The sequence below is a fragment of the Xenopus laevis genome, chromosome 3S (assembly GCF_017654675.1).
Source record: "Xenopus laevis strain J_2021 chromosome 3S, Xenopus_laevis_v10.1, whole genome shotgun sequence".
NCBI classification, from domain to species: domain Eukaryota; kingdom Metazoa; phylum Chordata; class Amphibia; order Anura; family Pipidae; genus Xenopus; species Xenopus laevis.
Window position 1 is genome coordinate 124050883 of NC_054376.1, and position 15754 is coordinate 124066636.

General features: G+C 44.9%; 2 protein-coding genes across 2 annotated transcripts in view; both read left to right on the forward strand.

The window, feature by feature from the left end:
• The window catches only part of smarca4.S (SWI/SNF related, matrix associated, actin dependent regulator of chromatin, subfamily a, member 4 S homeolog), a 43968-nt gene extending 39510 nt beyond the window's left edge, over positions 1–4458 (forward strand). Inside the window, 9 exon segments of the mRNA NM_001171953.1 lie at positions 107–334; positions 717–794; positions 1653–1871; positions 1953–2206; positions 2289–2397; positions 2488–2589; positions 2694–2826; positions 3428–3573; positions 3851–4458. Of these exon segments, the coding sequence (NP_001165424.1) occupies positions 107–334; positions 717–794; positions 1653–1871; positions 1953–2206; positions 2289–2397; positions 2488–2589; positions 2694–2826; positions 3428–3573; positions 3851–3883 (1302 nt within the window). The 3' untranslated portion in view covers positions 3884–4458.
• A 10005-nt stretch (positions 4459–14463) lies between these two features.
• On the forward strand, positions 14464–14955 carry LOC121402048 (keratin-associated protein 10-8-like). Its single transcript, XM_041587776.1, has one exon. The coding sequence runs from the start codon at positions 14464–14466 to the stop codon at positions 14953–14955; it is 492 nt and encodes a 163-aa protein (XP_041443710.1).
• Positions 14956–15754: the final 799 nt, after the last annotated feature.

A 15754-nucleotide genomic window follows, 5' to 3' on the forward strand; every position in this document is an offset into this window, starting at 1 on the left:
TTTAAATGCATGAGTACATTTAACTCATGCATGGTCACTCATATATACGATATAGGTGTGCTCATTGGCTAAACTCTATTTGATTTCTCTTGTGTGTCCTGGACAGGATTTGCAGGCTCAGGACCGAGCTCACAGAATCGGGCAACAGAATGAAGTGCGTGTACTACGCTTATGCACCGTGAACAGCGTGGAAGAAAAGATCCTGGCAGCAGCAAAGTATAAGCTAAATGTCGATCAGAAAGTTATCCAGGCCGGAATGTTTGACCAGAAATCCTCCAGCCATGAGCGCAAGGCCTTCCTGCAGGCCATTCTGGAACATGAAGAGCAAGATGAGGTGCGACTCAACTGTTTTCTTTTTCTTTGTGCTCATTCTGAATGTCCGTATGTACTCGGACTGTGCCAGCAAATAGGTATCATTTGTGTGAATGTGTTTTGCATAAATGAGAGTGAAACACCTTATGTACATGCTGCTTGCCTCTCTCATTCATAATTGGGTGAATCTGGCACATGGTATAATTGGATCATTTTAGGCAAGACTCGCCTTATACAAAAAACTTGATACAGACCCCTTTCACTTACCAATTATTGTCAGTGTATGATCTATCTGAATAATTTAAAGCAAAATCTCGGACCCTAGCTGAGTTATCCTTGCAAGGAAGCCAATAATGGAAACCTTGTACGTTTCTCAAGATACTTTGTTCTCTTCTCACCCTCAGGAGGAAGATGAGGTGCCGGATGACGAAACTGTGAACCAGATGATTGCACGTAATGAGGAAGAGTTTGACCTTTTTATGGTTTGTTCCTTTAAATTTAAACACCTTGTGTAGATTGTGATTGGTGGTATTGGGTATTTCTCTTTTAAAGGGGAACTATCGTGAAAATTTAATATAAGAAACTTTCTAAATACAATCAAATAAATGTTCTGCACTGTTTCTGAAATAATCAAGTTTATCTTCACTATTCCTCTCAGCATCTTTCTCCTCATTCTCTGTTCATGCAGCAGTTGAGTGTCAGATATTCACTGACAGATCCAATATATCTTATAGGGGGGCTCCTTTCCTAGCAGATGTATTAGAGCTCACTTAAATAACTGATTCCAGTACAAACAAAATAACTGCCTTTTGCACAAATCCTGCATGTAGAGAGACATGATTTCTGGTGAGTTTAATAGAGTGAGCTCTAATACATCTTCTAGGCAAAAGGAGCCCCCCTATAAGATATATTGGATCTAACTGTCAATGAATATCTGACACCCAACTGCTGCATGAAGACAGAATTAAGGTAACAGATCCTGAGAGAGGAATAGTAAAGATAAACTTGATTATTTCAGAAACTATAGAGTATTTTTAACTGATTTTATTACATTTTTTATTTCAGTATACTGATGCTTATATTACATTATAATTTTCGCGATCGTTCCCCTTTAATTATTGCCCTTTAAAAGTCTGAGATTCTTCTGTTATGAAAACTGAATAGTCTGTGGGAGTCCCGCTGTTTCCTCACTGCTGGGACTGGTTGGGTTTAGGATTCTGGATACTGGGTTCCCAAGCAGCAGGGAATATTGATCTGAATTTTGATAATGCAAACTACATGAAAATGAAGGGTGCTTTCGGCATGCTTCCTTAAATCAAACCTTCAACGTTGTTTCCCAGCGTATGGATCTGGACAGGCGAAGAGAAGAAGCCCGTAATCCCAAACGCAAACCTCGCCTCATGGAAGAAGATGAGCTGCCATCCTGGATCATTAAAGATGATGCTGAGGTGGAGCGCCTTACTTGTGAAGAAGAAGAGGAAAAGATGTTTGGCCGTGGCTCTCGTAGCCGAAAGGAGGTGGATTATAGTGACTCGCTCACAGAAAAGCAGTGGCTGAAGGTACTAGATTTGCTCTCATAAAACAAATAAACAAGGTTGCCTTATTGTTGAAGGTCTAATGTGGTTATTGACTCTCCGCAGGCCATAGAAGAGGGAACTCTAGAAGAGATTGAGGAGGAAGTGCGCCAGAAGAAAACCACTCGCAAGAGGAAGAGGGATATAGACCCTGGGATGGTAACGCCAACCACAAGCACCCGGGGCAGGGAGAGGGACGATGAGGGGAAGAAACAGAAAAAGAGGGGACGACCCCCTGCTGAGAAACTTTCGCCAAACCCCCCAAAACTTACAAAGAAGATGAAGAAGATTGTGGATGCAGTCATAAAATACAAAGAAAGGTCAGAACGGCTGCATAAAAAAAAGACGTAATGGAGAGTGGTCTGTAGGCCATAGACTGATACTCACATGTGTTTCTTTCAGCTCTAACGGCCGCCAGCTGAGTGAAGTTTTTATTCAGTTGCCATCCCGTAAGGAACTCCCAGAGTACTACGAGCTCATTCGCAAGCCAGTGGACTTTAGAAAGATCAAGGTGAGTGCAAATGCTTTCTAGTGTTTTAGTCACACCTTCTGTTAGCACATGATCAGGAATCTGACTCGAGGTTCACTTGTGTTTCTGCAGGAGAGGATCCGAAATCATAAGTACCGAAGCCTGAACGATCTGGAGAAAGATGTCATGCTGTTGTGTCAGAATGCTCAGACCTTCAACCTGGAGGGGTCCTTGGTAAGAAACCCCTAACGGTTTCACCCGGGGGTGGGGGGTAGTTCATAGTCTCTACAAACAATCGATTGCAATACTAGATCAATGACTGACTTCCATTTTTATAGATCTACGAAGACTCTATTGTGCTCCAGTCTGTGTTCACCAGCGTAAGGCAGAAAATAGAGAAGGAAGAAGAGAGCGAAGGAGATGAGAGCGAGGAAGAGGAGGAAGTGGAAGAAGAAGGCTCAGAGTCAGAGTGTGAGTACACTAATGTTTTAAAGGATAAGTAAACCTTTAAAATTTAAATTGATGAGGGTGCTATTCTAAGCACTTGTGTCCTTTACATTCGTTATTTTCTTTTTATTCCAAGATATTAAGGGATACATGTGCTGTTAATATGAATGAATTTTGTTACAACAGCGCCACCTGCTGGTCAGTTTCCCACAAGTCTGACACCAAGTAGTGGCTGCTCTGATGTTCTTCTGCTTAGGAAAAGAATTAGAAACCTTTCTCACATCTTTCCTAAGCAGAAGAACATCAGAGCAGCCTCTTTCTTTCTCCTGACAACTTCCTTGACTACTTGCTGGTCAGACTGGTGGGAAACTGACCAGCAGGTGGCACTGTTGTAACAAAATTCATTAATATTCGCACATGTATCCTTGAATATCTTGGAATAAAATAATGAATGTAAATGACAAAAAGTGCTCAGAATAGCCCCCTCATCCATTTTAAGTTCACTAATTTTAAATGTTTATGCTTTATTTAGCTTTACACAACCATAGAACAAGGGACTATGTTAATGTAATAGTTGTCCTGATGTCTCGCAAGCTAAACTCGATGTATCTGCTCTATTCAACAGCACGCTCTGTGAAGGTCAAGATTAAGCTGGGTCGCAAGGAGAAAGGTCAGGAAAGGATGAAGGGGCGCAGGAGGACCAGCCGAGGGTGCAGAGCCAAGCCAGTGATTAGTGATGATGATAGCGAGGAAGAACAAGAAGAGGCCAATGTATGTTGTCTCTCTGTTTCTCTTTCCTTAGTCAGCAGGTTTGCGGATTGTGTGTGTCTAGGGGTGGTTTCTGAAATACTAGCAGTTTTAGACTGCCAATACCAGGCTTTTTCTTCTCAAGAGTTGCTTGTCGCTGAACAAATGCTGTTGAGCAGAAAGCCTGGTTCAGAGGATCAATGGGAGTACGCTTAGATATTTTCTATTTGGGTTAAAATGTATGAAACCTCTATCCTGTATGTTATTGGGTTTATATGTGCAACTTGTTTTTGTCTTGTAGGAGCGCTCAGGAAGTGGAAGTGAAGAAGACTGAATTAGAATCGCATCACATTCCTTTACCCCCTCCCCCCCCTTCCATGTCTCATTCCACAGCGTGCCACTGGAACCCCTATTCCAAACCCGCAAAGCACCCTGCATCCCCCAAGACCCACCCCATAGAACCTTCCATTTTCTGTAGGTCACTAACGGGTAGCCAGAAATGTAGTGAACTGTACAAAGTTCTTCCATATTTATATAAACGATTTAGGGACGTACCAGTCTGTAGCAGCTTCTTAAGGCAAAAGTGTTAACTATCTGGCCCGACTGCTCGGCCTCTCCAGATCGGGTAAAAAGGATTGACTTTTGATTACATATGAATATATATTTTTTTTTATGGCAGTACTGTTTGCGTTACAGTATGGAATCACTGTAGTGTCAGCCCCGTGGATGCATGCAGTTAGCAATCCACCCTTTTAGTACTGTATTTTACAAAAACAGGTCAAAATAAAGCCCAGCGTCCCCCCTGTCTCTCATGCGTCGCAGGGAGGGGGCGGGGCTGGCAGCGGTAGCTGTATGTCTGTGTGTCGGTGTCACTGGATTTCAAACCGTTATAAATTAAACCCAAGATGGAATACCTCGCTCTGTTTGACTTGTATCATTTTTGTATGAATTTTTAATGTTTTGGGAGATGAACCCGAATAAAAATTGCTGAGTCTTCAAAAAAAAAAAAGGACAAGTTAAAAACAAAACAAACAAACATGGGTCTGTCGTGATTATGGCATGTTTTGTTTAGTCTTCCTTTAATGCATGGTGCTTCTCAGTTAACTCCACTCCTGCTGCTGACACAGCCCTAGTTATTGTATATAGGAACAGTATACAGGGGGTGCTCCTGCCATGGGGCAAGTAAGGCTGCAGTGCCACATAGCTTAACTGGGATGGCAAAAAATCCCCTCCTTTTAATGTTAACAGCCCAAATTGCTGTTGTGTTTGAAAGCCAGGCTCTTCTAGTGCAGAGAGCACAATAGCCAGTATCGGGGGCTTTATACTACAACAGGACATGTTTTAAAGAAGAAAGAGAAAACTACTGAGGTAGATTATTGCCAATAGATTAACCACAATAGTGCAAGCTGGAATGCTTTCTTTATTCTGCAGAATACATTACCATACCTGTGTAAACCGCTATAGAAGCTTGTTTAGGATAGCAGCTGCCATATTAGCTTGGTATGACATCACTTCCTGCTCGAGTCTCTGCTCTAGGCTTAGATTACAGGAGGGGGGGGGGGAGAGGAGCAAACTGAGCATGCTCACGCCCGGGGCAAGGAGGTCTATGCTGAAAACATGAAGTCTGATACAGGAGCCCATGAGTACACAATAGAAGGAAAGAAATGTGGTGCCTTTTGACAGAGGACTCAGAGCAGCATTACTTTGAGGGTTACTGGTGTATTTATAAAGACCTTTCTGATGAAGCTTACTTACTTTTAGCCTTTCCTCCTCCTTTAAAGGGGAGGCTGGTTTAGGGTGTCTTTTTTTTTTTTTTTTTTTTTTTTTTTTTTTTTTTGCCAAATATATATAGATACACAAATATACATAATTCCACAGGAAGCCATATTGTAGGAACCATTTCACAATGTCACTCTGGCTCACAGTATGACACAACCCCTCCCTCACCTTGTTCCATTCTGAACTGATGGATTCTTGAATTTGAAGTCCCTCTGCTTTCCATGTAATCTGTACACCAGCCACTATGGAAATCAGATGAAGTTCAAGTCCGAGAATCCACAATAGACAATTGAACAAGGTGATGGGAGGGCTTGCAGGGCACTTGTGAGCCTAATGGGGGTGGAGAACTGGTTCCTTCCTACAAGTATCACTGCTTCTTTGCAGTTCCAATGCAACCCAAAAAAATATGTATTATATATGGAAGTTCAGACAGTGTTTAGGCATCTTTTCTGCAACAGACATACTGAGGGGACAGTTCCCGTGGTTGCGCAAAAACTAGTACGGACAGTAATTTCATTATGGAGGCTTGTAAATTGCGAGATAGGGTTCTTGGGGGGGAAAAAAGGGTGTATTACAGGACACGTTCATCTGAGATTCTTTGCACCTATTGTATCCTGTGTGTAATAATCTGAGCTGTGGCATGTCTAGATCTTGCTAAATCTGCAAGTTCCTTCTTTCTCATTGCTGGTCCAGCCACAACGACCTCACAAACCTCCCAAGTGTGAGAAATTGCAGCAAGATTATCAAACCATCATCCGGGAGTTTCAAACTCAAGTGCACTGAATCAACATGGAGTTTCAAACTCAAGTGCACTGAATCCATCATTTTGGGGCTGAGCAGAATACTGAATCAGAATCATCCAAGAGAATTTAGGAAAGTAAAGGGAGATTGGATTGTTTGGCTTGTTTGTGAGGTGGAACCAAGCCCCAACCTCTGCTTGGCCAGTAGAAAGAATGAAAATGAGACCATAGGGAGGTTCAACTCTCAATTTCCATTACTTTTAGTAATTGATGCACACAGTTTAAAGGTGTTCCTTAAGCATCTTGGGTTTGTCGCTGTTCTAGGAACTGTGCTTTTAATTAAAATCCAATCACAGTAACTATGCAGCATTCACACCTCTCTGAAAAGTTACAATGGGCCATTGTGATTGGATTAGTAGAAGAGTTTATATGCCTAGGATTTCCCACAACAGTCATCTGAGCAGCTTCTTCAGTTCAACTGACTAGTGAAACGTCTTCAATGATCACTCGGCAAGTCCAGTTGCTCTAGATTTACTTATACTAGGTGTACTTTAATAGGTATACTCAACAATACAATTCCCATCAGGAGATGTTAGGGAGCTTTTCATCTAATTTCAATGCAGTGCCAATGGCCTGATCAGCATTGCCATGTGAGGGCTGAAGTGGGTGGTTTGAGTGAGAACATCACAGGCTGATTGGTGGGATCTCCATAAAGCTGTAATTCTACAAGGGGTGAGTGAGAGTAGAACTTTAAATGCTTGGCTGACATATTGGCTTTCAATCACTACCTACCGAGGCTCTGGCAACCCTCTTGTATATTATGTTTATTTCTACCCCCTTATCAAAGCATCAGAGGGTTCTGTAAGGACTTGTAGGGTTACCAATGTGGCCAGTGACCCTGCATCTATGTGTTGCATGGATTCTGCTATGGTGCTTGGCATGTACAGCTTTGTCAAGCATGAAACCTAATTTACTCTACTGCTATAACCCACACATCTCAGTAAAATGCTGCTTGCAGATTTTTTAAATTCTGAAAAGAGGAAGAACAGGACGAAAGAACATTTTAAAACCTTACAATACGCAGAGCAACTGAAAAGGCTGAGCTGTAACATACTGAAAGTTTATTTAAAGGCGAACTTCTATATTCTAATGAGAATTTAGCCTATCGGTGTGCCATGACAGGATTAGGCCAGCAGAGGGAGCTGGTGTCTCTAGAAGCCCCAATCAACTGCTTTGAGCTGCTCTTTGTATCACCAGTGGGAACCAGAGAAGATCATAATACTGGTATAAAATGGTATCTGCCCTGCCTGATCCCCCAATCACTGCCCAATGAGAGAAATAGAGAAAATATTATGTGCACCCCAACCCTGTTGCTCTGGGTCTCTTGGGAACAGTGGGCTCTGTTTGCCCTTATGGTAATTTGCCACTGGTCACTGATAAGTAAACCATGTGGGTGCAGCACTGCAGGGTGCAGGACTTTCATGTAGCAATTACCGACTTCCTTGCCAAAAATTATTAAACCTACAGCATCCACTACCAAGGACCTGACTGCTAGTACCATAGAAGGTGAACTGGCCCTTGATCAAAAAGCAGCCTTCTCTGCTGACATAACATCTGCCCCTTTCTCTGCTACGTGACTCAACCTGCATAAGAAGCAACAGCTGAGTTTGTGTATCCCAGAAACTGAGCCTGAATTAGCCGTGCCTTTGTGTAGCTCTATGGCAACACCCTTACTCTACTCTGGCAACTCAAGATTGCCAGGAGAGCCAGACACCTCCCCATGGGTTTGTTATTAATGTAACCTACCCCTGTGCAAAGGGTTCCTATATCTCAGCGTGATTTTGCTGTCTGAATTGAGTTCCTGTTAGGTGGACTCTTATTGGTGCTAAGAAATGGCCCAGAAAAGGAATGATTGGGTGCAGGAGTCATGTACTGTGTGTATGGCTGCACTGAGTTTAGGAATGTTGCCAGTCCACGATAACCTCATTCTCTTATACAGGCATGTTGTTCCACCTCCTGATGGCTCATGCTAGATTTGGTCAAATTTGATAAAGAGAAGAACTAGCACTAATCTATACCATGTTGCTATCTGGCACCTTGCCTAACCACCTGACAGTTAGTCCAGTTCAAGGAGTCACCCCCTGCACTTTGCATCTTTCAGCTCCGTCCATCACTAATCCACCACCCTGACAGTGTCGGGCTGGACCCACCAGAAAACCTGACATCCAGGACCCCCTCTCACAAAAATTAGATATAGAGTTTACAAAGGCTAGTAGAAAGAAGAAAGGGCTAGTGGGAATTTTTGGAGCCTGGGTTTGACCTTCGCAAATGATGCAGTTCCCACCAAATAGAAACGCCTGAAGTGCCCGAAACCAGTTGACCACTGGCTGATCACCAGTTTGGGGTTTAAATTTGGCCAACTATTTCAGGTAAGGGTTGGGTGCAAGACAGACTGGGGAAGTACACTTGTCCACTGCTTCCGAAGATTCTCTGTCTTGGAACCAGAGGTGCACACAGAAGTAGTGTACAGAGCGGGACAAAAGGGGTTGGATGGTGGTCCAAAAAAAACATAATTTTGAGGGTCAGATGCAGGGTAAAGCTTTGCGTGTTAGTGTTGTGTGTGGGTTGAGTTTTTCCTGACCAGCACATTACTACTGGTCGATGTGTCCATCAAGGCGCATGTGTCGTAAATGAAGAGCGAGTATATAGCATCAGGAATGAGTCTAGTTGGGCCAATCTGATTGGCCAGCCACTGGGCAGGCGCAATACTGATTTTCCATTGATACTATTCAGTAAAGAAAAACTATTTATGCTTCTTATCGTGTGGAAGGCTGTGGTTGTGCCCTATGTTCTAAAGCAAAACAGGGAATGAGAGGCCTGGGTAGGTACATAATATTTACTATTTATAAAGACACCTACACTTCAAATAGGGTGAGGAAGGGATGGAAGGTGCAATGGTACAAGATTATTTTACCCTTTATGCAGGTAAACGTTCACCTGCAAGGGGCTTCCAATGAGTTATTCTGGCAGAAACAGTGGCATGTTGGACAAATATCAGAACTATAATGGTAGTTATCTGCAAAAATCCTTATACTGTATGAATGTAGCAAATTAATTAGAGTGCATCATTCTCACCAGTCACAGTCCCAGCAAAGGGAAGTAAAAGCTGACAGATAACAGCTATGTAAAGCCCTTGTGTTACACAGAGGCAATCCACTGCCATGTTGTTCTACTGTAAGGGCTATTCCACACGGGGAGATAGCGACGCGTTTGTGGTCGCGGCGACAAAGCGCCGCGACCGGCGCAGGCGACAGTTTTGTATGGGCGCCTATGTAAAAACGCCTGTGCTAACCACACGAGGCGATGCGCTTTTCAACAGTCGCCTGAAAATGCCTCGCCAGGCTTTTTCAGGCGACTGTTGAAAAGCGCATCGCCTCGTGTGGTTAGCACAGGCGTTTTTACATAGGCGCCCATACAAAACTGTCGCCTGCGCCGGTCGCGGCGACTGTCGCGGCGCTTTGTCGCGCGCGACCGCAAACGCGTCGCTATCTCCCCGTGTGGACTAGCCCTAAGCGCATTTCTGGGGGCAGTGGCTGGATGTGCCAAGGATACACATCCCCAGGTCTCAACATTATCCAACTAGAAAACCATCTGTTCCATATCAGAGATCTCATGTTCTCCCTGGGCTCCTATTTGTGAATGTTTAACCGCCCTCCTTGCAACATGGGCTGCACCTTGGCGAAGGTCAGGTGGGCGGAGGACAAGCACAAGGCGAGGTTGCCCATGGCAGCCAGTAGGCAAGAAGTCTAGCAGGCCATTGGCTGGGAGCCAGCACTTGGTCCCCTTTGGCAAAAGGCAGCTGGAGTTGCATGAATCTTGCCAGAGCCAGACTGTAACCAACCCAGTGACATACGGGAAATGAGCGAGATGCACAAGAACGTGAGGAAACAGGAAGAGACTGCTCGGAGGTGTCAGTGTTTTCACAATAAATAGCTGTTTCTGAGGTCAGAACTGAATCATATTCTAGGCCTGGATTGTGGGTTCTGGCAAATGGAGGAGGGGCTACTGTAAGATAAACAATCACTATTTATTGGCCCTGTGGGGGGGGGGGTCTCTGTGTACTTGGCAGGTGGGAGATATGGCAGGTAATGGTGTGTCATGTTGTGCGTTACAACAACTAGGCCTCATTCTATGTAGTCACAGGCAAGGCCACAAATGAAGCTGAACTTTTTTGGGAATGGGTCCACATTTGTCACCCACTTTATCACATGTCGTTTTTATATTCCTGAACTCTCAGTTCAAAAGCTTTGTGGTGTTACCATGGTGATGGCAGCCATTTCCTCCACAGGAGCCCGTACAAACCCTTGGGCTTCTCATGCAGTTTCATATAGACCTTGTTGGACAGCTTATATCCATGACATGAAATTACATTATACGAATCCTCAAGCCTCTTTCACTTACATGGGCTGCAATGTCCCCTCCAAGCTCATTTATCTACTTATAACAAATGGGGGGTTACAGAATAGAAACAGGATCAGAGGGTCGTGCTCACTAAAAAAGATGAATAAACAATAACCACCCAGGCAAAGAGATAACATTGACATTAGAGGTGCGCGATCATCGGCTCAATCCATTTAACTAATGCCACTGACCGGAACTCGGCCGATTGAACCACCATTGACAGAGAGCAACTTATGACATGAACCGTTGCCATCTCACCCCCTTTGATATGTTATATATAGGCCCATTCTAAGCAACATTTCGATTGGTCTTCATTATCTATTTTAATTATAGTGTTTTATTTGATTTCTTCCAGTTTTTAACTGGGGGTTACTGACCCCATCTATAAAACAAATGCTCTGTAAGGCTACACATTTATTGTTATTGCCATTGCCAGCCATATCTTGGTGTGGGCACTGGGCTTAAACTGGCAATCTGGAAACCTATATAGATTTAGAACCTCATCATCATTTATTTATATAGCGCTGTCAAGATACGCAGTGCTTGCACAGTAGTTGAACTACCAGGGATGCGACTGCTCCAGGGTCTGCACCCTCTTGGGGCCTGAGGGTTTTTTGCGCGCTTGTGAATCTGCCGCAATCTCCATTTCCGGAGGGGCCCAGCTACGTAGCCTGCGCCCCACAACTGGTAGTTCCATTACTAGGACTGCATGTATATATGCGAGGGTCTTGTTTGCTATGAACATACACAGGCCCCCCGTTTTCATGTGCACAGGACAGGTCTGGCAATCTGTGTGTTCTGGCAAATGCCAGAGGGGCTGCTGAAAGGTCCCATAGACGGTCACTATTCAGTGGGCTGGTGGAGGACAATTTGGGCCTCTGTGTACTTGGAATGGCAGGGCCTATTTAGACTCCCAGTCCAGACCTGGCACAGGATATGGCTATAGGACACAGGGGCTGTTATGCAGGGTCGGACTGGAGCCTTGGGGGCCCACCAGGGCTGCAAACGAAAGGCCCTCCTGGCAGTCGCTGGGGGCCCCCTCCCGAGCTCCAACTCCCTGGCCTGCCGCGCTGTTCGCCAATGCACAGACACGTCGAGCTGCTCACGCATGTGCGAAACGGCATGTACTTTTATTTCTTAATGTCACACCTGGGGTCGGGGGAGCAGGTTTGGGCCGGCGGGGGCCTATGAGGGCCGGGCCCACCGGGTATTTTCCCGGTGTCCCCCGGCCCAGTCCGACACTGCTGTAACAGTATCATTTTCCTCACCAGGAGTAGGCAGTGTCCACCCACATCTCCAGCAGAGTAAGTGCAGAGACACATGTGGAAACTTCGGAAAACGAAGAGCTCTGAATGCCATCCTGCCAGCGATTTAGACTCTAGAAGACGGGAAGGCAGTTCGGGGAGATTAGTCGCCCGAAGAAGAGGCGTTTTGTCGCCGGCGACTAATCTCCCCAAATCTCCACGTGTGTCTCTGCCCTAAGCAATTCAGAGGTGATGGTGCATCCTGCATGGCTACACAGAATTAGCTACAGTTTGTTCCCTATTCAGCTGGTATCTCTGTAAAGGTTAAGCTGGGACTTTAATTCTACCAGCAAACAAAACAGAAGGATGGGGTCAGTGTTCTCGCTGTGGGCAAACTTCCTATCTGTTCCCACTCATACTTGTTTTGGTGCTGGAGCTTCCAATGTACAAAGCAGCCACCACACTGGCAGTCCAAGGGTTAATAATAATAATGCATTGTATGGGCAGCTTTGTACTGGAGATTCTTTTCATGCTGCAAATATTTCCTTCCTATCTGTGCGAGTGCAGGAAAAGGGAAGGGCCACGGAATGGTGTGATTCTCTGACACAAACCTACGTCTTGGCCAGTGGCGACATTACATTAGTGCAAGGTCAGGTCTCGCACACTTGTTCTAGGGGAGGGCCCTCCAGCACCAGATGGAAATGAACACAGCTGCAAACAGGGGTGTAACTACAGAGGAAGCAGGTGGCCCCAGGAAGTATAGGGGCACATTTAGGCTCTGATTAATGTACAATTTCAATAAATATTGCTAAAACAGTTCAACCTCTAGACATTTTGGAGTCCTGAAAAATAATTTGGGGCCCAGTTATATGTAGTTATTCCACTGGCTGCAAACATTACACTCATATGATATATGATAGCGTAGAACTATTGCTAGATAGTCTGAGTAGGTTTTATTATGTACTGTACACCGTCTTGTGAACTACAGCTCCCAACACCCCACCCACAATATTGTCAGTCACCAATGTTTATGTTCACTTCAAAATAAACTGACTTGTACCCTTAGGGCATTTACATGTGTGAACTTTATTTATATACTGTAGCTGTTACATGCTACACATGCTTTCTAGTAGCTTTAAAGGAGAACTAAAGCTTAACTAAAGAAGTAGCTAGAAATGTTGTACATTATGTTTTGTGCTTCTGTACCAGCCCAAGGCAACCACAGCCCTTTAGCAGTAAAGATCTGTGTCTCCAAAGATGCCCCAGTAGCTCCCCATCTTCTTTTCTGCTGATTCACTGCACATAGGGTTGCCACCTTTTCCTAAAATTTTTACCGGCTAGTGGGTGGAGGGAACACAAAGGGGAATCATGACGTAAAAGGTCATAAAAGGTAAAAGGTCGTAAAAGGTCGGAGTCCGGAGATTTCAAGACGGAGGACAAAAGCTACTTTTACAGGGTTTGGGGGCGGACCGAGGGGTCTTTCTAAGGGTATTACAAATTTACCCGCAGCTACATTGCTGGTAAATTTGTAATATCAGCCCCGGCCTTGGCAGGTGTTTTAGCGGCTAGGCCGGTAAAATACCGGCCGGATGGCAACCCTAACTGCACATGCTCTGTGCTGCTGTCACTTACTGAGCTTAGGGACCAACGCACAATCAGGGCCGGATTTGCCCTGAGGCCAGCGTCCTCCTTTGCCCCCTCCCTCTCTAAAGATAGCGCGCATGCGCATCCTGTTAGCTTGGTTTCGGAGCACTAGCCGTTCGGCGCTTGTGCTCCAACAAGAAAACTGCTTGTGCGGCTGGGCGGCATGCCAGTGCAATTAGCATCAGAATTTAATAATCAGCAAACCTGTAGCATCAGCTTATATTACAGCCAGGGAAGCTCATTTTCTGCTGGATAATTAGTGACGAGCCCTAAGCTTAGCTTCTCAACAGCCAATCAGAGCCCACTGAGCATGTGAGTGTCACAGACACTTTCCAAGATGGTGACCCCCTGTGACAAGTTTGAAGTCCTGGATCATTGCTGCTATTGACAAGCTGAAACTTTAGCCTTGTGCAATAAGTTCACTATATATAATATGCCATTTTTAACCATATTCATTTTTAGAGGTTAGTTCTCCTTTAAAGGACAAGGAAAGGCCAATTCAATGGCATCCCATGTGAATCTAATAGCGAACTCTGGACCTCAGGCTGGCACCCCTCTTCACCAAAAACACACTGGCCCTGGATGCTTTATATAATAGTTCTCTGCCATCTTCTCCAATCTATTTGCATGGATTCATAGCACAGGTCAGTCCCAGCACATACACATTACAGTGCAATTACAGACCTCTCTATAGTGCACACGTGTCAACCCACAGTTCTGCAGTTTTCAGTGAATAGGGGCACTGGTCTGGGTTTAGCAATTGGATTCAACAGGGGTTCCCTAACAAATTGACATCCATGGCCTCCACCAGAGCAGTATAGAGGGTACTGCAGTCAGGGGTAGTCAGGAATGAAAGAGCCCCAGTTAACATGCTGGAAGGTTCCATCACCCAGTTGCCCGGATGAGCTAAGTAATAGGAGCTCCCTTCGGTGCTTACCTAGTAGTATGGTGCCCCATGCTAACTGATGGTGGCCTTGGTCTTTCATTATCCTACAGAGCTCCGGAGTGCCTTACATTCCATGGCACGTCTTACCTGTGTGGGATGAATGGTGCGCAAGGAAATAGTGTGCAAGGAAATAGTGTGCAAGGAAATGGTGTGCAAGGAAATAGTGGGCAAGGAAATAGTGTGCAAGGAAATGGTGTGCAAGGAAATAGTGGGCAAGGAAATGGTGTGCAAGGAAATAGTGTGCAAGGAAATAGTGTGCAAGGAAATGGTGTGCAAGGAAATAGTGTGCAAGGAAATAGTGTGCAAGGAAATGGTGTGCAAGGAAATAGTGTGCAAGGAAATAGTGTACAAGGAAATAGTGTGCAAGGAAATAGTGTGCAAGGAAATAGTGTGCAAGGAAATGGTGTGCAAGGAAATAGTGTGCAAGGAAATAGTGTGCAAGGAAATGGTGTGCAAGGAAATAGTGTGCAAGGAAATAGTGTACAAGGAAATAGTGTGCAAGGAAATAGTGTGCAAGGAAATGGTGTGCAAGGAAATGGTGTGCAAGGAAATAGTGGGCAAGGGGATGCCATGCTCCTCCCATAGGTCTTAGCTCTCCATTCAGGAAAGCAATAGGTGTAAGTCACAGGAGCATATTGCCACCATGGTCTTTTGGTTTCATATGGAAAGCATTTTTTTTCTGATAAAAACAAACATTGGAAAGGTTTGTGCACGTGACAGCATTCTATCTGGCCATGTAACGTATTAACACCACACATGTTATTATATTGAGACCAGGCAGGGATCAGCTACAAGGAGCAGCCTCTTGTTCTGCAGGAGCGAGACAATACAGGCGCAGTCCCAATACTCATATTCCCTCTGCACTGTCTGCCTACACAGTGGTGTAACTACTTAGCCTCGTTCCCAACACAGCTCTGCCCCCTGACATCACTGCCCATCAGGTCTGGACAGCGAATAAAAACAGTCCCTGTCATTACAGGTACAAAGAGGCCCAAACAGCAAACACAGAGGTCTAAACAGCCCCCCACCAGCCTAATAAATATTGACTATCTATGACAACTTACAGTAGCCCCTCTGCCATTTGCCAGAACCCACAGATTGGCAGTCCGGGCCTGCTGCCCATGTCCACCACAAACACGAGGCAACCCTAGTGCAAGCACATGGGGCAAATGTTGGCAGGGGTAGGCTCAACACAACTGTACAATAATAGAGGGGACGGGCAATTTTTTTTTTGCTTGGGTTGCCCAAATGATTTTCCTGATAGAACTGTGCCTATTCTGTGTGTCTGTAACTCTGCCATCCCTCATGCTCTTGCCCTGCCTCTTTCTAAGGCCTTAATAATTATTATGAAAAAACCCCATTTAAAACATTGCTACAGTTTTGACTTCTTC

What these genes read in the sequence shown, in the direction of transcription:
- LOC121402048 (XM_041587776.1), top strand. Translation starts at nt 14,464, where the DNA reads ATGGTGCGCAAGGAAATAGTGTGCAAGGAAATAGTGTGCAAGGAAATG.